Source organism: Eptesicus fuscus, chromosome 5 (assembly GCF_027574615.1).
Source record: "Eptesicus fuscus isolate TK198812 chromosome 5, DD_ASM_mEF_20220401, whole genome shotgun sequence".
Taxonomy (NCBI): Eukaryota; Metazoa; Chordata; class Mammalia; order Chiroptera; family Vespertilionidae; genus Eptesicus; species Eptesicus fuscus.
The window spans coordinates 102562504-102586736 of NC_072477.1; the positions used below are offsets into that span (position 1 = coordinate 102562504).

Consider the following 24233-nt stretch of genomic DNA (forward strand, 5'->3'; position numbering starts at 1 on the left):
AGCCCATGGACACAGACAATTGTGTAGTGAAGGCCTGGGAGGGGCTGGTGTGGGGTTGAGAGGGTCAATGGGAAAAGAAAACAAAGGGGACATCTGCAATACTTTCAACAATAAAGATAAATTTAAAAAAGAAAATAAATAAAAAATAAAAACTTGGAAGAAATATCCTTGGGTGATAGTTAACAAAAAATAAATTTAAAAAATACATAAACGCAGGCAAATCTGGGAAGCAAAACAAAGTGTAACTAAACAAGCAATAGATATTTTCTAAGTGTAAATCAGAGGTTATACTGTAGAATAACATTTTAACAAAACGTTGATAATTATCAATGGTGTGTATGGGATATATGACAGATCAATGAACTACTGTCTCTATATTAATATATGGTTAAAATTTTTCACAATAAAATGTTATAAGAAAAAGCATCTGTAATTTTTTAATTAATAACAGGGATCAGTAGACCTGGGGCAAATCTGGAAAAAAAAAATTGAAACAAATCTTGCCTGTTTGTTTGCATATATTTTATAGCTGCTTTATGCTACATCAGAATTAAGTAACTGCTATAATGGCCTACATAAATATTTGCTACCTGGTCCTTTACAGAAAGAGCTTGCTGATTCTTGATCTATAAAATGGATATTATTCACCTAAGTATTATATTTGTCAAAGAAACTTTAACAAAGGTTTAGTTAACTAATGTGTTTAAATTCCTGGATGAGGTTTAGTGAGATCCCTAATATTAAAAATTCTGCATTTACTATTAAGGAAAATTGAAAATTTGTTTCTCTATTAAAATATGAGCAAAGAATTAGTGGTATTTACAAAACACACAAAAAATCAATACCCTTTAATATTTAAATAACATTTAAAGCTCCTTATATAAATCTTTTAGTTCATTAGGATACTTTACTTTTTCTATTCAAGGATTAAACTGTTAGCAACCCAATTCTTGTCTAATTCCTGTCCTCTCTTTTCTTTCAGAAAGTAAATTTACCTCCCAAATATCAGAAAACCCTTAATTCCAGGAATTAAATGAAAATAATCATCACACTATTTTCCCTAGGTCTCGTTTTCTATTCCTACCCCTCTTGCTGAAAAACAAGTACAGAATGTCTTTTGCAGGGGAAGGGAAATGGAATTCAATTTTCATTATAAAAGGCTATGGTTAGACAATCTATGCTAAAAATGCCACTATGACTCTACCAAAAAACTCTGGACTAAACTATAAAATCATGATAATCTTAACAATTCAAGTGAAGTGAAATGAGAAAAATAACTGAAAATTTGTTGTCTATATAATAATTTTTTTTTTGCCCCAGCCCAAATTTTTCCAATTTAATTTGTAGGATGGACTGCACATAGTAAAAAAAGAAGAAGAAAAAAAGCTCTTTATATCTAGGATGTTAAAACACTATAAACACAATTCAATTAAGGTGATAAAATTTCCCTCTCACCATGAAAGTTATTTAATGTTTTCAGTTAAAATCTGAATATCATTATATTTTAATCACAATGAATTGTTCTATTCTTTTTTAGTAGTAGTGAGTTGTTTAAATTAAGTATTTTCCTTTATTTTATCTAATTGGCATAATGTAAAAATTCATGTTCTTTATTGAATTTTTTCACTTTGGTTTCTATGAACATTAATTTGGACAGAATTTACTTCCTAAAAGTACTGTACAATAATATCTCCAAAAACTAATAATTAATTTGCATATGGAAACTATCAAAAATTATTTTTTTGAGCCTTATTTCAAAATTTAAATGAATTTTATGTTTGATTAGAGAAATAACTACTTACTAACAGCTGAGGCTATAGTCAATTGCCTTGCACTATAGTGAATCCATGATTTATTGGATATCATTTTTACAATCCATCTTTTACTCTACAGAATGTGAAAACTCCAATTCACAATCATCTTTACATACATATGTGGGATACACATTTTCAAATCAATTACTACTGTAGGTTAAAAAGGTGAATTGAACCTAATTAGTGGTAAGTGGTATAACTGCTACATCATATTGGGCCTAGAATAATTAAAACACTATTCTCATTGGACAAAGCACATTACTTTAACTGTAAATAAAAACTTTCCTTTTATTATATTCATAAAATAACATAAAAAGTAAAATATACTATAATGCAAAATCCCGGTTCAATATAACCCATTGTTTCTATAGAATGGCTTAGACAGCATTCTGAAGTCACCCTAAATAGTTAACAAAACAAAATAACAAAAACTTTTATTCTTTTATTTATCCTCATCTGAGGCTATTTTTCCATTGATTTTTGAAGAGAGTGGAAGAGAGAGGGAAAGACAGAGAGAAACATTGATTGGTTGCTTCCTGCATGCGCCCTAACCAGGGCCTGGGCCGGGGAGGAGCCTGAAACTGTGTTGTGTGAGCAGAATCACACCGGACCCTTGGGTCTGCAGGCCAAAGCTCTATCCATTGAGCCAAACTGGCTAGAGCACAGAAACTTTTACACAGGCTCACAAAGTTAAGATAAGGAACAATATGCATAATACACTCTAATTTCAATGTCAGGTAACTATGAGCTAATTCTTGCATTGGAAAAAAAAGGTTTTCTGAGTGAATAATGATAGTAATTACTAGACATTGTCCTTCGATGACAAATATTTACACTTGTGCTATTATTACCCTTTTCAAATAAAAGTCACCACTTTGAAAATATGTCTTTGGGTGTTAATCTAGGCAAAATAAATAATTTAAAAACAAACGTCTACCCAAGAGATCATGTCCTCAGGATTTTGATTTTTCTTAAATTGTGACAAAACATTCCTACACAAATATAATAAAGAAAATCTAGATTGTTTAAGCAATTTTGAAGCACTAAATTACATTTCAATTTAGATGTACTACACTGATAAATTTCTCCTAACAGAAACTTTTTCTTCTTATACAATGAAAATATCCATGCAAGACTGGAATATTTATGTGTACATACAGTATGATTGGCAGCTCTATAATTATGATAAGCTTCTTGGACCACAGTTTCTATGGCAACAGTTTAATGGTCCATTCTTACCTGCTTTCTGGTCATCCACTGTATTGAGTTTAGTCTCGTCAGCTACTGTTAAAAGGTAAATGTATAATGGTTAGCCCAGTTAGTCCCACAGCCCAACATGCTTCAACCATTCCCAGATCTTTTCAGTTATGTGATAATTCTTATGTAATATTTCATGCAAATAATATGAAAACTCAAGCAAATATATATAATCAAAAGGGGGGGGGAAGCAGTGTCTCCATGCAATATGCCAGTCATTTCATTTCACAGACATGTAATGTTATTTATGTTAGCATATCATAATTAGCCAAAGCAATGTATTGCCAAATTTTTCTTTTATGCATGTAAAATGTAATTAATTTAAATTAATGTTTTTAGTCTTGAAGTATAAAAAGCCACCAAGGAACAGCATAAATAAGTTACAGTTGATTAACAAAGGGTTTAAAAATCATTCAATCAGTTTACAGACATGATTATTTTATTTGTTTGTTTGTTTGGGTGGATTAGAATTTAAAAAGAGACACTACCTAATTGGTGTTTGATTGAACCACTATGGTTATTTTCCTGCTCTCATTTGCTTCAAATACTTTCTACAATAGTCTCTCAAATTATTATTCAATTAAATGCCTTTCTTCTCAACACATGAGAGTTTCTATTAAATAAACCTTAAAGAATAGCATTAAAAGGAAAATATGAAGTACCCAAATTCTAGACATGGATTGAGATAATGATTTTTCTCCAAAACTTTTTCTTTTAGTTCAGAATGCCAAAACCAAACAAATATTATTTCAATGAAATTGGTTTTAAACAGCCAGTGTTAAAACATTTCATTGCTTCAAATAAAGATACATGAATATAGCATGATATGCACATGTGTTTATTTCTTTTTTCATTAGAAAACATATATATTAATATATTGCACATTATATAAACATGCCATTTATGAGAAATATGTTTATCTCAAACTCTGAGGAAAATTAATTTTTGCCAAATTATCACATTTCACATTTCTTTTCTCTATTGCTCCAAGTAAACAACATGTATTTGGGACCATCAATTTTAATCTGAAAGCATCTATATAGATAAAGATTCATGGAGACTGTACTCACTACCTAAATCCATGCTTTTTGATTTTCGTGTTTTAACGATATCCAATTGACTGGCATCTGAAAATTGCTTTGTGCGTTTTTCTGACATACTCTGGCGTCCAAATCCTTCTCGTTGAAAAGCAAGAACTGGATCAACATCTGGACTCAAAGAGCTGGTGTGAAAAGAAAAACATAAACATACTTACTAAAAATAGAAGACATTCAATTTAGGAAAGTTCATATATACCTGTGTATATGAGTGTGTGTGTAAGTATATTCCTCAAAAATATTTAAACTAAATTACACAAATATAATACATTTTTTAAAACTGTGGCTGTATAGTAATAGGAAAATACAACATTAATTTACATTTAGTAATTCTTTCTCCATGTGAGTTCTCTCCTCTTCTACTTTCCTCTGACATTTTCCTCACTCTACTCGACAATACATTATTATTTTTAAATGATTATAAAAAATAAGCCTTGTGTCTTTTAGACATTAAAATGATTGAAAATTTCAGGAAACTTTTCATATATTAATACAAATATTGGCAGCAAACAAGTAACTATATAAATTGAAAATGAATAGAAGTTTTAAAAAAGATATACGTTTTCTGATCTTCTTATATATCCTTTATCTGGGGTTACAGAAAATAAAACAAAAGCACCTTACGGCATGTAGTTTCATAAGGATGTAGTTTCTCTGCAATACTTAATCAACTGAGGAGGTCAACTCAACAATCTTTATTAGAACCTATTCTGATTAAGGCCTCCTACTGGGTACCAAAGTCAAAAGACCTCTGATCTCGCCTGGCTGGCGTGGCCAGGAGGTCATGGTTTGATTCGCAGTCAGGGCACATGCCCGGCTTGCGGCTCGATCCCCAGTGTGGGGCATGCAAGGAGGCAGCCGATCAGTGATTCTCTCTCATCATTGATATTTTACTCTCTCTCTCCCCCTTCCTCTCTGAAATCAGTAAAAATGTATTTAAAAAACAAAGAAAAAGATCTCAGATTTCTGAGTTCCTAAGAAAAATACCAAACCAGAAGTATATAGCAGAAGCTGTGGTTGCATAGCTGAGAGAATAAACAGTATTTGAGGAAGTCAGGAAAAGCAAGACTTAGACTAGATGACATTTGATATGGTCATACCAACACAGTGGCTGAAGCAGAGATGATGAAGTGTATGGCAAACCATTGGAACAGGATACAGTTTGATGTGTTTTCCCAATGGAAGTGGCAGGGATGATAGGAAATCACTCCTATTTGTAAAAACCTGTAAAGACTTTAAAAGGCATCTCACGTTTTCTGAGCACAGCCCATACAATGAAAATCATTTTCCTCTGGGCACACTGAGAAAATAAATAGCTTTCCTATGTAGGGGCTGTGCCCCCTTACCTATCTGACCAGGTAGCAGAATCTGCCTCCCCAGTTAACTAATCTGCTGGAAGGTGTGGGGGCCACTTCCCCTATGTCAGCTGGGTTCATGACAACCTTCCTTATGCTCCTGACGGAAGCAAGGGCCCTTTTTGAGAATTATCCTCCATATTGGGAAAAGGATAGTGATCTAGTTTGGATATCTGTAAGATATTAAGTTACAACTTACTGAGCATAAAATAACTGGCTCTTACAAAGTAGCTAAACCAAAACTGGTGAAAAGGAAGACATCAAGGAAAATGCTCTGATGTCAGGCTAGGTCAGTGGTTGGCAAACCGCGGCTCGCGAGCCACATGAGGCTTTTTGGCCCCTTGAGTGTTCTAACGCCGCTTCTTCAAAATAGACTCGCCCAGACCGAAAACCGAGTTCTGCGCACGGGCCACGAAGTTTCAATCGCACTGTATGTGCGCGCCCATACGTGGTATTTTGTGGAAGAGCCACACTCAAGGGGCCAAAGAGCCGCCATGTGGCTCGCGAGCCGCGGTTTGCCGACCACTGGGTTAGGTGAACTGAAATGTATTGCCCGCATGTCCTACATGCTCAATAGAGAGAATACTAGTTGCTTCATCCACCTCACAAGGCCCATGAGAGAATTCAATGACATAGGTGAAAGCCCTTTGTAAACTGCAAAACCCTATACAAAATAACTTATTATTGCCCAACAAAGACTTTCTCAAATTAAAAAGGTAATACAAAATATGATAATGGAAATAGGATCCTTAAAAACCACACAAAGGAATACTCTTTCTCAATCTTTTCCACCAAATACAAAGAATTCCCCTAGAATGAGGCAAGGTAAGTGCCTAGGGCTCCGAATTTAAGGCAGCACTCACTCTCAGGACCATGCAAGTTCAGGGTTGGAACCTGCGAGTGAGTGCCTCCTTACATTTTTAACCCTGGGCAAGTACCTTGCCTCACCCTAGTCCTGGCCCAGGTACTGAAAAAGGACATACCCACAGAGACTGGGAGGTGAGCCCAAGGCAAAACAATGTATTTTTGTTTTTGTTTTGTAAAACACTATCATATATGCATATGCCCTAATGAAATTATTTTGTTAATATTCTACACTCTTTCCATTTTTAACATATATTTTCCTATAAAACTTTATCTTGAAGCCTTATGTGCCCACTCACATCCAAGGATGCTTACAGGCAGCTGATATTTGAACAACACTGGGGTTACTAGAGCCAACTACTCCCATCCCCCAGCAGTCAAACATCCATATGTTTTTAATCCCCCAAAACTTAAGTTGTTCTTCAGTATCCATAAGGATTGGTTCCAGGACCCTCCACAAGTACTGAAAATCCATGGATACTAAGTTCTCAATATAAAATGGTGTACAGCAATCATACAGTCAGCCCTCTGTACCTGCAGACTTCTGATCACAGATGGAAAACAGTACAATATTTATTGAAAAAAAATCTACGTTAAGTGGACCCATGATGTTCAAGGGTCAAGTGTACTGTGTATATAGGTATGTACAGAAATAGTGAGCATTATATATATAATTGTATATTATTTATGCATATTTCATAAATATATATGCTTGTGTGTTATGCTTACATAGTAGTATTCAGATACGACTATGCTTACAATTTCCAAAGTACATACATCCCAATTTAAATATACAGTCCTAGAAGTGAAAAATTAAAACCCATATAATTAAAATCCAGTAATGGAAAACTCGAAAATAACACATTTTCAATAAAATTACTTTTTTATATGTTGAAAGTTGATCTCTTCAACCATTCTGCATATGTTTGTTTGTTTTAGTATCATGTGGAATATTTTAAAACCTGAACTCCAATAAGGCATCAAATTGATGAACAGAATGAATTTGAAATACAATTTTAATAAAATTACTGGTAAAAATTTTTCAAAGAAATATAAATTGTTATTGGTAATGCTATTTGAAAACTACTTATCATATTTCATAAACTAATTTTATATCCTCTAAAGTTATGTTGTCATTAAAATTAGATATACTGTTTTCCCCATAAACCATTGTTAATGTTCCCTAAATCAACTAATGGATTGAAAAAAGTATATTCTATTAGTTAAAAAATTAAAATTTTAGCCATTTGACATATTTATCCTTCCAGTACAGTGAACTGTAAACACACACAATTTAAAATGTCAAATGAGTTGGTGAATTAATGAGTCTTAATATAACTAAATATTCTTAAACCATGACATATTAATTCTTCCCTATCAATAGACCCACTAAACTACTTTCAGACACAATAAACAGTACAGTAGAATACATAACAAGTTAGATTTCAGGACTAACAGCTGACTCTTTAAAGAATGTAACCATATCCTGACCCCTAATGTTATTAAAATTCCAGTTATTAATCCTGTCTTATTTCCCTTTTGTTTTCATAAAATTTTCATCAAGGATTAGGGAGATATTGTCAGGTTGAAAAGCTTACATTTCCTGCTGTGATTCAGAACAGCTGCCATTCTTGTTTAGATAACCCTTTATTCATATTGTTTTCCTTGCCCCACATCCCCCACAGAAAAATCATACAAGTCCTCGCCATTTCAGGAATCCCTTCAGGGAAGATAATGCCACAATTAATTCCTGCTAGTTATTTATTTAGTTTCACCAACACAGAGACCCCGATGGAACTATTCCTCTGCCACCTTCACAATTTCCCATCATGGCAGAGATTCAAAGGCTTTTGTCCCGAAGATGAATGCTTTTCCCTGTTGTTGCTCTCACTTCAGAAAGATAAAATCTGTAGCAGCAAATGTAAAGGCATCTGTGGAGTTCAAATGGGAGTTTACTTAAACACATTCAGATAAGTTATTATCATGGGGGCTCGATTGGAGGTCTATTTTTATTGGTATATATACATATATATATATATATTTTAAAGACAGGAAGGAAGAGGGATAGGGGAGATAGAAACATCAATGATGAGAAAGAATCATTGATCAGCTGCCTCCTGCATGCCCCCTACTGGGAATTGAGCCTGCAACCTGGGCATGTGCCCTGATGGGGGAATCGAACCAGCGACCTCTTGGTTCCTGGGTCGATGCTCAACAGCTGAGCCACACTGGCTGGGCTGGAGGTCTATTTTTAAATCCTGTGTTTCAATAAGAGAATTAAGGAAAGAGAGAGAAAAAGAGATAAGAGATAAGAGATGATAAAGAGAAAGAGGAAGAGGAAGAGGAAGAGGAAGATAAGAAGAGAGTAGGAGAAGGGAGGGGAGGGGAGAAAGAAAGAGAGATATGGACTTTTCAAGGGTGCAAATAAAAGGTGAGATTGTTCTCAAAGAACACTGACCCATGGAGAACTGACCCATGACCGGGATGTGTTTTCATGAGCTCATGAGAGGAATGGGGGAAGAGGACTGCGGGCGTCGTTCACTTTGTTAAGGTCACCACTAAAATGTTAACACAAATAAATGCCAGTCACCAGGACTCATCCCATCTAATATTTAATGTTGATGCAAGTCTAGGGAAGAGGAGGAAACAGAAATGGGTAAGTGGTGAAGGAACAACACTATAATCCCATATAATAATAGAGGAGTATGCAAATTGTCCAGGACGCCGTAATGTCACAACCGCTCAGCAGGAGGCATGTACAGAAGGAGCGGGTGGGCGGGGACTGCCATCACCAGAAGAGCCTCCGTGGCCCAGCCCAGAGTGGCCCCCAGCGGAGGCAGCCCCCACACGGCCTGGTCTGGAGGCCGCCCGGCCTGGGAGTGGCCCCTGGTGGAGGTGTGCGTAGGCATGCCCAGCGCTAACATGACGCTGCCTGCGTGTGTCCCGGTCTGGGATGTGACACTGCCTGCATGCGTCCCTGCCCAGCACTGAGGTGAGGCTGCCTGCCTGTGTTCCCGCCCAGTTAATTAATAAATTTATATGTTATTTTCATATACATTTTACTAATTTCCTTTCATTTCTGACACTTCTATTATAGAGAAAGGGCAAATAGCAATATTAAAGTATTTCCTCTAATTAATTCCCTTTTAATATGCCCAAATTTTGTGCACTGGGCCACTAGTATTAAAATATAATTTTGCTGATGTATTCCTAAAAGAGAAAGGGCAATGAGAAAATTCTGGTATAATGCTTCACACCGTTTGTGTTAATTATCAATACAATCTTACAAGGTCATCGAGAAGCAGCACTTTCCTATTGTTTATTGATTTATATAATTGCTAAGCATGCAAATTAAAACCCACATCCACATTCATGGACCACACATTTGCTCAATAATATCAAAAGCATACTTCAATTTTAAAAGATACAGGAGAAAAAAAAATAGCATCAGACTGCCCAAAGTCACAATACTACAAGCAAGAACTGGGTGAAAGAAGATGAAGGGATTAGCCAAAAATATAGATATATACACAGACACAGACAACGGTGGGAACCGCCAGAGGGAAGTGGGGGTGGAGGTGGGCAAAAGATGGTGGATGCACGATGCAGTGAGCAGACGATGTTTTATTGAGCTGTGCACTTGAAACCTGTATGGTTTTGTAAACCAATGTCACCCCAATAAACTCAATTAGGAAGAAAAATAAAAGCCCATGAAAAATAAATAGTATAGCTATAGCACTCTTAAAATAAATCTTCCCATTCACAGAACATATCAACTATTAATTTGGCCAAAGTCATCTAATTATAACAAATTTTGAGTTACCTTAGAGATTTGCCTAAAATGTATTTACTTAATAGATAAACAATTCAACAAATTAAAACTGATAAAAAACAATAAATAGTAAATTAACAAATGAATAGGGTTTTCTGGTTAGTGGTAGTTTTGTTATTGTTTTGGCTAAATTATTATACAGCCCTGCAAAGGCTAAAACAATTGGGCAAGTTTATAGGCTTTGAGGAAATTTTTTATTAAAAGAATGATAATTAATAAGGGTATTCAAACCATGAAAATAGAACGCTGCCAAAAAAAAAAATTAACCGTGCTCAGTGATAGAGCTTTTAAAAACACAGATAAACTGTGATTGTAATTCACTAATGTCTTCTATTCCCTGGAGTGTGAACTTACCAGTCTGCTGAATCACTGATTCCAGCCTTAGCCCAGGGGCCAGGGTCTGTTGTCACGAAGCCCACATCATCATGAGAGCTTGACGATGACTGGTCGGAGAGATGGGGAGGAAGCACTGGCACCCGGTCATCTTCTATAATGACAGTGTCATCTTGGGGCATATTCACTGTGGGGGACAGCTGGTATTTACCTGTCCAGTAAAAAAAAGAAAGAAATTCTAGACTCGTGTTAAGTGTTAATGTGTATTAATACTTTGCTACATCAGAAAAAAATCTAAATTTCCAAACATCTGTTCAACCTGACAGAACACAATTTAATTAAGGCAATTTATTTTTCATAGTTGAATGTCAAATGGACGCCTCAAGTTTATTCCTTCCTCTACCACCAGGGCTATGTAGCTCTGATCTGAGAACTCATTTCCTCTGGTTTTAAGTTTCATAAAGCCAGATATGATCTCCAGAATGTCTTCTAATGTGAAAATGCTACATAGTTTCTACATTATGAAAGTCCTTTGAAATTTTTTTATCAGGAAACTTAGAGGGAAGCCCTGCAGAATTACATCAACCATTCACCCATTCATTCATGTAGCAGGTATGTAAGAAAGACTTAATTTCTGCCCCTAAATCGTTCAAACCCTAGAGAAGGAGATAAACATTTAAAAGGTGATAACTGATTGGTGCTATGAGTGACGTGCAAAAAGTACTGTGGCATTCTCTAGTGCTGTTACTGCCTGGGTAACTAGAGACAGAAGATGCTCAGAATCTTAACAAAAGTTAACATCAGAGTTGGGTTTTGAATGATTAATGTCTTTTTCATTGGCAGGATCATCATTCAATGCATGAAGCAGAAATGCCCACGGTGCAATCAAGTGATGCTTCAAACATGAGCAACTATAGAATCAAAGGTTTGGGAGAAGATGGCACAATTGATCTTGAAAAGTAAATAATAGAATCTGAGCCCTAGCCGGTTTGGCCCAGATAGAGCATAGAGTTCGATTCTGGTCAAGGGCAAGTACCTTGGTTGCAGGCTCCTCCCCAGCACCGGCCCTGGTCGGGGCTCATGCAGGAGGCAACCATTTGATGTGTTTCTCTCAGAAAGATGTTTTTCTCTGTCTTTCCCTCTCTCTTCCACTCTCCCTAAAAATCAATGGGAAAATATCCTCGGGTGAGGATTAACAACACAAAAAAAAGAACACAAACAAAAAAAGAATCTGACTGCCCAGAGATTTTCAGCCCAAGACAAGGGAGCCTATAAATTTTGATTTATTCAATTAGTATATAGTGTTCTTGGTAAGGAAAGACCCAGAACTGTCTACACTTATCAGTTTTTTTCAGGAAAATCTGCTCAGGTTCAGAGATCAGCGTGACAGGAATTTACATTTCTTAGGATAAAATTATGATTCCAGGCCCTAGATCCTTAAAGATAAAGCTGGGGTCTGAATGATGCCATTTTCCTCCCAAAAATGCCTATTGTTCTTCTGGCTAACTACCAAAACCTTGTGCCATAATTATGAGAAAGAACTGTGGACCAAGCTTTGATCCACATGAATACTTTGTGGGAGGCCATGCGCACAGAAATCTGTAGCATGGATGATATGGATCCACTGGCCTGGCTTTTCCAACTAAGCAAGGAAAATAGACAATTTTCCTATCATCTTACAAGAGAATGAGAAAACTCTCATTTTAACTCCAATGTCCAAAGCTGTTAAATCAGCTATACTAGTTCTTAATACCAATAAAAATGATAAGCCACCATTTTACAGAGGGTACACTTTTCCTGTATTATAAAGCAGTAGATGCCCAGTGCATGAAAATTCATGCACTGGAGGGGAGGTCCCTCAGCCCGGCCTGCCCCCACTCACAGTCCGGGAGCCCTCAGGGGCGGGAGGCGACCCGGCAATCAGGGGAAGGCGACGGCCCCATCACACCTCTGCTGCTGCCACCACTGGCGGCAGCACAGGCCTCAGCTGGCCCTGATTACCTGAGCCTTGGGCGGCCCTGGGCAGCTGGGCAACAGCCATCCGAGGCTTGCCTGTGCCTTGGGCCGGCCCTGGACGGCTGGGCAGCTGACAGCCGAGGCTTGCCTGTGCCTCCGGCTGGCCCTGGGTGGCTGGACAGCCACCATCCAAGGCTTGCCTGTGCCTTGGGCCAGCCCTGGATGGCTGGGGCTGAGGGGATTGGGGTACTCCAGAGGCAGGCGCACGGTGGGGCTGAGGGGACTGGGTGCCACCATCTTTGAGGGCATGGCAGTCGATTAGCATATTCCCTCTTTATTGGCTATGGGCGCCACCATCTTTGAGGGTGGGGCAGTCAATAACCATATTCCCTCATTGGCTGTGGGTGCCGCCATCTTTGAGGGCGAGGCAGTCAATTAGCATCTGTGGGCGCCACCATCTTTGAGGGCGGGGCAGCAATTAGCATGATCCCTCCTTATTGGCTGTGGGTGCCACCATCTTTGAGGGTGGGGCAGTCAATTAGCATATTCCCTCCTTACTGGTGGTGGGCGCTGCCATCTTTGCAACGGCGTAAGGGTCAATTAGCATATTCTCTCTTTATTAGATAGAATTGCTTAAAATAGCACAAGAGCAATGTGTAGAAAGTCTATTAACATTTTAACATCAGTCTTAAGATTTAAATTTTGACGTAAATGATAATTTTTGTTTTAACACTATTATGGAAATTTTGGGATGACAAATATATGGTCTTTAAGGATTTCTAAAATATAAATGATACTAGACATTTCAACAAAGGAGCAAAAATTAAATCATATATGTATATATTTTCAGGATATCCCACAAAAGCAACCTTGCTAGAAATTTCAGATGCATTCATTATTTAGCATAAACTACTCTATTATAGAACTACTACATGTTCACTAAAAGTTCTACTCGTTATTTTATTAAGAAAAGCACTACTTTGATTTGAAATGCATTCATTTTGACAAATTATAAAAACTAGCAACCTCTTATGAACACTCATAATAAAAATATAAATCATATTTAGTAATTGTTTGCCTTTCTTGAATTCAAGTCACTCATTTATTCCCACTAGAGTTTTAGGATATTAGGAGAAAGACAGAAATCTGTTCAATAAAATATCATTCATAAATAAGGTTAGACAGTCTAGCACTATTCCCCAAAGAAATATTTCCTTCTCAAGACATACTTTTCCCCACAAAAGTGTACAGAATGACAAAACCAGAATTTTCCCTGACAGCTTGCTATTGACAAGGCATGTGTCAAAGCATTAAACGCCAAAACCCCACACAGGCAAAATATATGGGAAAGAAATATTATGGCGTAATTACAGTACACTCATTTTTAACACAACTAAAACTCTTGGGTTTATACAATCTATTCTGAGAGACAGCCTAATAAGCAATATGGAACACTGAATGGTTCTTCAGATGACAATCCTTTTTCATAAGATATTTTTAGTAGCAATATTGTACCTTAGTGATCCAAAAAAATTATACATAAATGAATGGCAAAAAATTTCCCTAATAGTGAGATAGGAATTTGGCTATTTTCTCTCATCCATGATTCTGGAGGCTAATACCTTTAAAAATTAGAGAATTCATATTTTCCATCAATATTCTACTTTTTAACATGCTTGCTAGGAATATAGTTTTAGAATCCGACTCCAGGAATATATTGGGGGTAATGGATGACTAAATTATCTAACTCCATATTGTACCAAACTCCACCTAGTCAATACCTCTTAATTACGTTTGCTGTACTTGGCACATCATAAATGTGAAACCTTTGAAGGATGACTTGAGAAGCCTTTGATCTATTTTTTGATGGATAAATATTCCCTTGTCCTCAACTAGTTAACTAACAACTACAAACTAAAACGTCAACCAGTCAATATCCTAAAGAGGAGGGAAGCAATGAGATGCAGGATGGCTGTTTACTGAACATTTATTCACTGGCACATGTACATAGAAGGCAATGCCATATATGATATTAAAAACAGATGAAATGAGAAAAATTTTTCCAGTGATTGACTCACAATAAAATATTAATGTTCCATTTTTCTATATTGAATTTCTAACAAGATGAAATAATATTAACATAATTTTTTAAAAACTCACCACAAATGTGTGAAAATAAAAACTACTAAGGTTAAATTCTAAAATGGATACAACAGATTTCAGTTTTACTTTAGATAGAAAAATTCTTCAAATTAAAACATTGGAAAAAATTTAAGGTTCAATGCTCCCAAATGTCAGCTTGTAACTTTATGAAATGAGTATGTTGGTTAAATTAGCTATGCCTAGTACTGTTATTATTAATTAGTTAGGATGGTCTAACAATTTGTAAAATATTTTTAAGGCTTTTAAAATAAAGAAATCCTATGCAGGCTCACTGCAGATTTCTTTGTGATGAAAGTCCAGGATGACTCTTTTAAAATGCACAATAGTGGAAAGTCAGCCAATACGAATGACATTTGGAGACATCTTGCCTTTGGTTGCAAATATGGTTGACCCCATCAAAAGCTAAGGAGATGCACAGACAACAGGGGGGTGAGGGCATTAGTGGGAGGGTGGGGGGCAATGAGGGTTAAGAAAACATATGTAATACCTTAATCAATAAAGAAATTTTTTAAGAAAGCTAAGATGGAGTAATGTGGGACTCATGACTCAAAAATATACATCGTCATTTTGGTTCAGAAGCACAGAAACTTTGCAGCTTCAGACTTGTCACTTAATTTCTTTGGTCTATAATTCCTTGAGCAGAACATAAGGAGGTTGGACTACATGATTTCTAACATTGTTTTAAAAGATTAATTTCTTTGAATTTTAGATCACAGTGGTTGCCAAAATGGAATAGATTTTAGAGACTGTCTAATGTTTTTTGCTTAAAGCTGTGAGTACTTATAAATTGATGGGAATAAAGAATGAATGTCACAAGTTGTGTGATCTCAGTATTCCCCAGAAAATAAATAAAAATCACCATGGGATCTTGGGATTTCATTCCTTTATTTGTTAATTGGGAAAGTGTGGCTGATGACATCTGACATCCTTCCATTTCTAACAATTCTACCTTTTTAAATCTATTTTTTAGTAGTTTCTTTCCTAGGGTATGTTCCCATTGATATGAGTCAGAAAGTCTCAAAGTCATTCTGGTCTAGAGTCAGGCCTACGTAAGAAATATTTTATGTGAAAATTCACCCTGTTTGCATAAAATAAACCATTTCTTAATGTAGTCAGCTAGAATTTCAATACCAAGTTCTAATAGAATCATAATTGATCATGAAGTAAATGCCATCACCCCCACTAGTGTCTAACAGGAGTTAATCTAAAAGCATAAAAGACAAGCATTTACTAAGCAAGATCTGAGAAATTTCCATGTACCTAGATACTATGCAAATCAATAAATTCTATTGGTATTGGTAGAGATGCATAGAAATTCAGTGCTCTAACATCTTATATTTGGTACCCTGTTTTGTTGTAAGGTAACATCATTTGCAGGATTCCTAACTTTAAGGGGAACTGACTTAAAGCGTATCTGTGTTTTAGGGCCAATGATATTGAAATAGGGGCTGACAAAGACTGAGGAATTCTCAGATTTTCAAAACTAAAAATAAATCACATTAAGTACATGTATTTCTCAGGGTAAAACTATATGGGATCCCTAGATTACAGTACAACATGTAAAAATATTGTCTTAAGAAAATATCTAATTATTCAACGTCAATTGGCCTATCATCCAATGTAAAGAGTCTGTCACCCCCCAGCCCAAAGGGCATGCACAGTATATGTCACAAAGCACAGAGCTGGGAGAGAAGTTACTACCTTGGGGGAAGCACATAAAGTTTTAAAAGTCCATTACATCTCTATCTGAGGGAATGGAAAACAATGCCAATGACAATGCAGAAGCAAGCAGACTAATGAATCCATAGCTAACAAAATCAGGGCAACAGACTACAATGAAAATGAAGGAATCCTCAACCCAAATATACAGCATTTCAAAAGGTTACTAGGTGGATTTTGTTTGGTTTTTGGTTTGTATTTTAGTTTAGTTTTTCGCCTTCCTCTGAAGCATCAGGGATTGGAGGCAGGACGCCGGTTACAGGAACTGGTGGACCAATGGTCTGATTCAGTATGGCAAGTCCTATGTTCCTATAATAGAGGGGAAATTACAGCATATCACTTTGTATGCACACAGATCCAGGCACACATGCACTCTCTCTCTCAAGGGGTCTGAACTTTTATCAATAAAAAAGTATTTAGCAAAGATAAAGTTTTATACCAAATCCAAGAAAGTATGGAAAATCCAACAGCAATGATAAATTAATGTGATAATTACGTGAGATGCCTGTCACCTAAAAGGTGTACAATATCTTTATCATCTTCCTCTGCTTTCACTTAAGCCAACCATGGAAAAGGAAGAATGGTGACAAAATAAAACTACAGTTGGCATGTCTAAATTCTATGTGTAACAAAATAAATGAGAATTTAGCAATTTTTCCAAACTAGAAAGCTAGAGGAATTAGAGAAAGAACAACAGAAAACTTTAGCAGTCATGTTTAAGTATTTTTCCTATCATGCCCAGCAGAAAGTTCTTTGAAGGCACAGATTGTTTGTATTCATCTTTGTATCTATAACAAAAGTGTATATACAATGCCTTGCCAATAAACATCCACTGATGAATGAAGTAAATCCTTCTTCTAATGAAGCTTCACGATGGAAAATTTAAATGTACTAAATCTATACTTAATGTACTCAAAATAGAGTAAAATTTAGAGTTTAGCTTTATATTAGCAAAACATACCAGCAATAAAAGTGTTTTATGTCAGTTGCTATTTTAATCAAAACAGCTTGCTGTATTTTAAATTTGAAAACTCCCAAGGTAATACCAAGATGAGCAACTCAGTACATCCAACCAGTCCTGTGGCAAAATAAGTCTTATTAACTGGGTCTGTTAGTAGAAGCTACACTGCTACAGAGCAAGTGCACACAACCTCATTACCCACTGTGGGCCATGCACACAGCACCGTGTTGAATCCAAACAATGGATGCCAAAACCTTGTTTCAGGGTTTTAAAATGAAGGCTTTGAAAAAGTAGAGATGCAAGAAAAAATGGTACTCTCCAATTAAATGCAAACAAAATAAATGTGAATATCTTATATACACGTACGTATTTTTCCTCTCCCTCCAAACAGCGCTGCCGTGAAGCCTCCTTGCCATAAACCACTACATTTTGACCTTTTAAAACACACGGCTTCATTTATTATCTCAAACAAGCTAAAAATATCTTGATCACTGGAAAACATTTCTATGGGATCCCTTTATTTTCCTTCCTATGTTACAGGATCTAAAACTCACTTTAAAAAAGCAATGTAGTGATTTACTCTCTTCATATTAACACTTCCTCGGTGATTATAATGAACCTTCCCTTTTCCTCTTGAAAACATGGCCCTCTTTTACATTAATATTACATTAATAACCTCTGTGTGAACCAGTTAAAGCATAAAAATGAGATGTGATAAGCAGCTTTACCTGACTCACCCATTATCCTACTGAGTGCAGCATTTCTTGTGGGGGATTCATCGAGCCTCTCAATCCCGCTGTAGAGGGAATGGGAAATTCTTCGTTCTCTATCATCCAACACAGTTTCAATGGGCAGCTCAGGTGCCAAGGGGCTCCCAGGTGACTTCAGCTGTAGCAAAGGGGACAGGGGAGAGTCAGGACTGAAGGCCTGTTAGTAGCATGGGGATATTATAACAACTTGTCCAAGGCTTGCATCCAACTGGGTACCAAGTAAACTATAACTTTTCACCATAATAATTTGTGATGGCAGCTCTGCCTAATGACCAACTTTCTGGGCCACTTTACACCGTGCCTCCCATGAAGTTCTGTCAGATTTCAACCACTAGAGGAAAAATATGTATATTAAAAGCTATTTTAAAAAAACGTATCTTGTTGCTTATGTTTTTCAGTTTGACTGTATCTATTTGAAGTCAATTTGTAAAGATTTAATTCAAAGTTTTTCATAAGATGTTGCTTTGCACAAGGCATGCAATATCAGAATGGAAGCTGGAAATTAAACTTTACTTTTACACCTACAGTCTGTGTGTGTGCTGGTAGAATTACTACTCACACTATAAGACTTAAAGACCACTTGTCAGCTCATGTGTCTTGAACAATACACTGAGCCTAAATTTCTTCTGCTAGACAGTAAGAATAATCATCCTATTCTCTGATTGTAATCTTAAGCATGAGACAGTGAATAACTGAGAAAAGCACTTTAATATAATACAAACAATGTTCTAACGAAATAGGCAAAGATGTGTATTTCACAAACATATACAATGGGTCAACTTCTATCACTATGAATAAAATTACATGTGGCATTCTTTAAAATAGCAGTGCCTTGCAAGTCATATTCCCCAGGAAGATAATATGAATAAAAAACCTATGTTAGGTTTTTTTCAAGGAAGAACAAAGCACACTTAACCACACTCCTCCCAATGTGGGCTCTGAGGTTAACCCAGGGACCAGTATCTTAGGGTGTTTTGGTGCTGGCCGCAGCCAGAGGCAGAGAGTGCTTGGGAGGCAGGGCAGCCCAGCACAACACAGCAAAGCTGGAAGGAGACTGCATTTTCCAAACAGATGAAACCCCACTGTGGCAGTTCCGTTGCCTGAACAAATTATGATTTCTGTAAGAAGATATCATCTGTTTAATATAAATGAGATATTTAATGAAGTTCCGAATTGTAGACTTATCTCTCCCAGTCGGATAAGCACTGGGGAGATTTAATGCATTGAAGGGTCAACACAATTACAATTGAGGCACATCGAACTGCAGGAGAAAAATAAACTCACAGTGCCAGTGAATTAGACTCAATAAGGTTTAAATTGTGAAATGAGCATTTGTTTTATTAGTTGTGTGTTTTTTTAAGTTGCAGATTACAACTGACAGCTTTTCTGAAAAGTAAATGAAATATTCAAGGTCTCTGATGTATAAGAATAAAAGAATATTTTCTGAAAGAATAATAAGGCTAAACTCCAAGGAACTTTGGGGACATAAAAACAAAAGCAAATGAAACAAATAGCGGACATCTTTAAGAACAAGTATATTTGAATTTTTTAAATGAGCACATACATTAAAGACTTGCTATACAATAGGTGCTCTACACACAAGACCCACTTGCTATGCAAAAATTTATTTCATCATGAGACATCCTCAAGTTTGCTTAACAAATACATTTAATTAAACTATATAACTGCAGTTTTCTAGATGATAAAATCTTTATAAAGCTCCTTTGAAAAAGTCCTAAATATATCAAGAGGCTACTTTAGAATTTTACAACGTCAAATAAAAATTAGACTTTAAAAACTGTCCATGCAGGCTTTTTCAGAAAAACAGTAAGATGCCTGCTCAGATAGAACTTCCAACTTGACCACTTTCCTGGGAAAGAATACACACCTCCCCTGCCTCCCTGACCACATCTAATTTGCATCTCAAAAGACAGATTTAAATGGAGAAATCAATGAACTACTACATAAATATTTAACAGAAGATACAATGCCTTTTTACTTAAAAAAAAAAAAAAATACAAAAAACACAAGACCAAACCTGATTTCAAATATTTTGCTGATCTGTGTGAGTGTGCTGGAAAACAAGTTTAAGAACAAGAAGTGTTGTCAGCCTGGCACTCAGCTCTCAGGGGGAGGAGGCAGAGCCAGGTGGCCCTGGGAGAGCCGTCCAGGCCTCTCTACAATTCAGGCTGCTCCCAGGCCCTTTCAGACTACTTATATCAAAACTTTATCAAAATTAAGCTTAATTAGAAAAAAGGAGAAATGAACTGCAATTTTCGCTTTTTCGTTAGTTATTTAAAGTGCAAAAATGTTAATCAACCCAGTTTCATTCCGTTCAGAGCTCCATCCCTACAAATGGGAAAGCTCACACCTGCTGGTGCACACAACCAGCTGAAGACAAATAAGCTCCAGGTTGAAGCAAAATAACATAATGTGTAGCAGTGTAAAGTGATGCTGTCTTTTCCTAAAGTAATGTGGAAATGTACCGTATATCACGGTTCAAAAAATACCTTAAACGTTTGACCAGGCCAGTTATTTCACTTTGTTGTCACTAACCTTACAAAATAATAAGCAAAGTGAATAATAAAGATTCAAGGGAATCAATATTTCTCAGAACGTTATTTACAAAGGTATAAAAACTGGGAATGATCTCAATATCTAAAAATAATATGCATAATATGATCCTTAAAAAGATATTCAAATGATCATATATTGTTGTTATAATCAGAAAATAACAAATGATATTTAGTAACAAAAAACTGGATATTGTCTAATAAATATGGTTTTTATCATATACTTAGCTTCTTCTTATTAGGAAAAGTTAAAATCTTGGTTTCTTATATAAAACTAATACAATTTCTGTGGGGTTTAGTAAAATTTCATGTTGTTTAAAGTATGCATTAGCAGGTTGAATGATGTCTTTCACATTTAAAAAATGTATCCCACTATCTCGACTGTAAACACTGAAAAGCTGGTATAGATATGGCCCTTACCCCCTTTTACAAATTTAGAAGTGGGTCCTACTTAGTACTTGGCATGATCTCATTATTCGATATTTCAGTCATCATGGACTTAACCTGTTATCCTCAATGCCTGGCACAGAGCACACACTGGTTGAATAATGAGATGAATAAAGTTAATCCCTAGTCAATGACTCAGAGATTCCTTAAAATGGTTAATAGAGATCTTATACACACTAGGCCACAAGGAAGTAGGCCTTTAAAGTTGATGGAACTGCACAATGTTGAAATGAAAAGAAACTGACCTAGATTTCAATTATGCATTGAGAAAATACTCACATCCAAAGGATACGTGAACAGAAAACAATGAATAGACAGGGTTTAGCTTTGGCAGGACAGTGGCAGGATGTTTAGGATCCAGTTTCAAGTTCTGCTTTCATGCAGGACCACACTGAATTTCCTTTCCATCCCCATGTGGACAACAGCAAGATCAGAGAGGTGAAGGAATCTCCCCGAGTTATTCTACAGGTATATGGCAAACCCAGAGTGTAACTGACTGTGTGATAATATAGTCTGTGCTTTGCCGAGATTGGTGTGGCTCAGTGGGTTGAGTATTGTCCCATACACCAAGAGGACATCAGCTTGATTCCTGGTTGGGGCACATTCACGGGTTGTGGACTTGATCTCCAGAAGGGGTGTGCAGGGGATGTTTCTCTCTTCTCTCTCTCCTCTCTCTCTCCTCTCCCTCTCCTCCTCCCCCTCTCTCTCTCTCTCTCTCTCTCTCTCTCTCTCTCTCTCTCTCTCTCTCTCTCTCTCTCACCCCTCCCTACCCTCTCCCTCTAAAGTCAATAAAAACATAAATAAATAAAGTCTGTGCTTTCATTGTACACTACATCCCAATACAATCAGAATACAAATTGACTGAGCAAAAATTCATAGTCAATTAGATCCACTCACATGCATAATAAGAAGGAACGTGAGAGAGACAAAATGGTGGTGGAATAGATGGACGTGTCCCGAGCCTTGTCCCGGAGCAGATAGAACGAGCAACTAAATCGAACAACATCCATCCCGAATTGGCGAAGTAGACAGCTGGGTCACGACCATTTACCATGAAAACACAGATATCTTCAGCAGCGGTTCTCAACCTGTGGGTCGTGACCCACAGGTTGAGAACCGCTAGCAGGGTCGCCTAAGACCATTGGAAAACACAGATATTTACATTACGATTCATAACAGTAGCAAAATTACAGTTATGAAGTAACAACGAAAATGATTTTATGGTTGGGGGAGTTCCGAAGCGTGCTCCCCTCTGACTGACGCAACGCTTTAGCCCAGGGCACTGTGACCATGCAAGCAGCAGCCCCGCAAGCAGCCAGCCCCAGGCTGAGGAATGGCAGCCTCATGCAGCCTGTCCCCCTTCAAGGAGCAACAGCTGTGCAAGTGCCCCTCCCCCCCCTCCACTGTTGGAGCAGCAGCAGCCGTGTGTGCAGCCCACCCCCATCTGAGAAGCAGCAGCTGGTGAGCAGCCCACACCAGTCCAAGGACCAGCCTGCCCCCACCCGACAAGCGGCCGCACAAGCTGCCCGCACATGTCCGAGGAGTGGCAGCCCCACACAGCCCAACCCTGTTCAAAGAGCAGCAGCTGCATGCAGCCCACACCCATCCAAGGAGCAGCAGCCGTGCGAGCAACCTGCCCCTGTCCAAGTAGCAGCAGCCTCATGAGCAGCCCGAATCCGTCTGAGAAGTGGCAGTCCTCACGAACAGCCCGTCCCCATCCGAGGAGCAGCAGCCACGCTCAGCCTGACTCCGACTGAGGAGCAGCAGCCTCGTGAGCAGCCCACCCTCATCTGAGGAGCAGCAGCTGCATGAGCAGCCTCACCCCACCAGCCAGAAAAACCACCACTGCTGCGAACAGCACCCACTAGAGGAGCTGCTGCCAACTGAGGACCAGCCACTACGGCGATAGCTTGATGAGCAGCTGCCACCCGAGGTGCCACTGCCACCCAAAGAGCAGTCCCTGCACGACTTGACACCTAGATCCTTTGGTGAGAACAAAAATGGGTAGACAAAGAAACCCCCAAAGGAAAGAAAAGGAAAAATCTCTCTAGAAAAGCCGCTAAGTGAACTGAAGGCATGCAGGATGTCAGAAAAAGATTTCAGAATAAGGTTCATACACTTCATAAACTGGATGGATGAAAAAAATCAACAACTTATGTAAGAATCAAGAGGAAATAGTGATATAGCTGCAATAAAAAACACCATGGAATGTTTCAACAGTAGACTAGGAGAAGCAGAGGACTGAATTAGCAAATTAGAAGGCAGGGAAGCAAAACACACCCAAACTGAATTACAATTGGAGAAAAAATTAAAAGACAGGAGGAGAGTCTAAGGGAGCTTTGGGACAGCATGAAACAAATAATAGGGGTGCCAGAATGACAGGAAGAGGAACAAGGGTTAGAAAACCTATTTGAAGAAATAATATCAGAAAACTTCCCTGATGGGGGGAAGAAAAAATCATACAAGCACAGAGAATCCCAAACAAAATGAACCCGAAAAGACCCACACCGAGACACATCATAATTATGATGGGATATGTTCACGACAAAGAGAGAATCTTAAAGGCTGCAAGAGACAGACAGAAAGTTATGTACAAGGGATATTCCATTAGATTATCAAATGATTTCTTAACAGAAAGACGTCAGGCCAGAAAAGAATGGAAGGAAATTTACAAAGTGATGCAAAGCAAGGAACTGAATCCAAAAATACTCCATCCATTAAGGCTGTCATTCAAAATTGAAGGGGAAATCAGGAGCTTCACAGACAAAAAAAGGCTAAGGGAGTTTGTCACTACCAAGCCAGCAATGCAAGAAATGCTAAAGGGACTGGTGTAAAAAGAAGAAATAAAAAGGGAAGGATCACAGGAACAAAAAATAAAAATGGCTACAAACAAGTACCTTTCAATAATAACTTTGAACGTAAATGGACTAAATTTTCCAATCCAAAGACATCAAGTGGCTGAATGGATAAAAAAAAAATGACCCATATAAATGCTGTCTACAAGAGACCCACCTCAGAACAAGGGACTCAAACAGACTGAAAATGAAGGCATGGAAAAATATCTTTCAGGCAAATGGAAATGAAAAAAAAAA

General features: G+C 37.4%; 1 protein-coding gene across 18 annotated transcripts in view; it reads right to left on the reverse strand.

Annotated features, from left to right (window-relative positions):
- Positions 1-24233, reverse strand: part of PARD3 (par-3 family cell polarity regulator) — a 699476-nt gene that overhangs the window by 276047 nt on the left and 399196 nt on the right. For 6 of the 18 annotated variants that reach the window (XM_054716630.1, XM_054716621.1, XM_054716634.1 and 3 more), the window contains 4 exons: positions 18080-18239; positions 10574-10763; positions 4142-4293; positions 3054-3098 (listed from right to left, as the gene is read on the reverse strand). In XM_054716630.1, the coding sequence (XP_054572605.1) occupies positions 3054-3098; positions 4142-4293; positions 10574-10763; positions 18080-18239 (547 nt within the window). The remainder of the gene's footprint in view (positions 1-3053; positions 3099-4141; positions 4294-10573; positions 10764-18079; positions 18240-24233) is intronic. The other 12 variants (XM_054716632.1, XM_054716629.1, XM_054716639.1 and 9 more) reach the window with 7 other exon arrangements.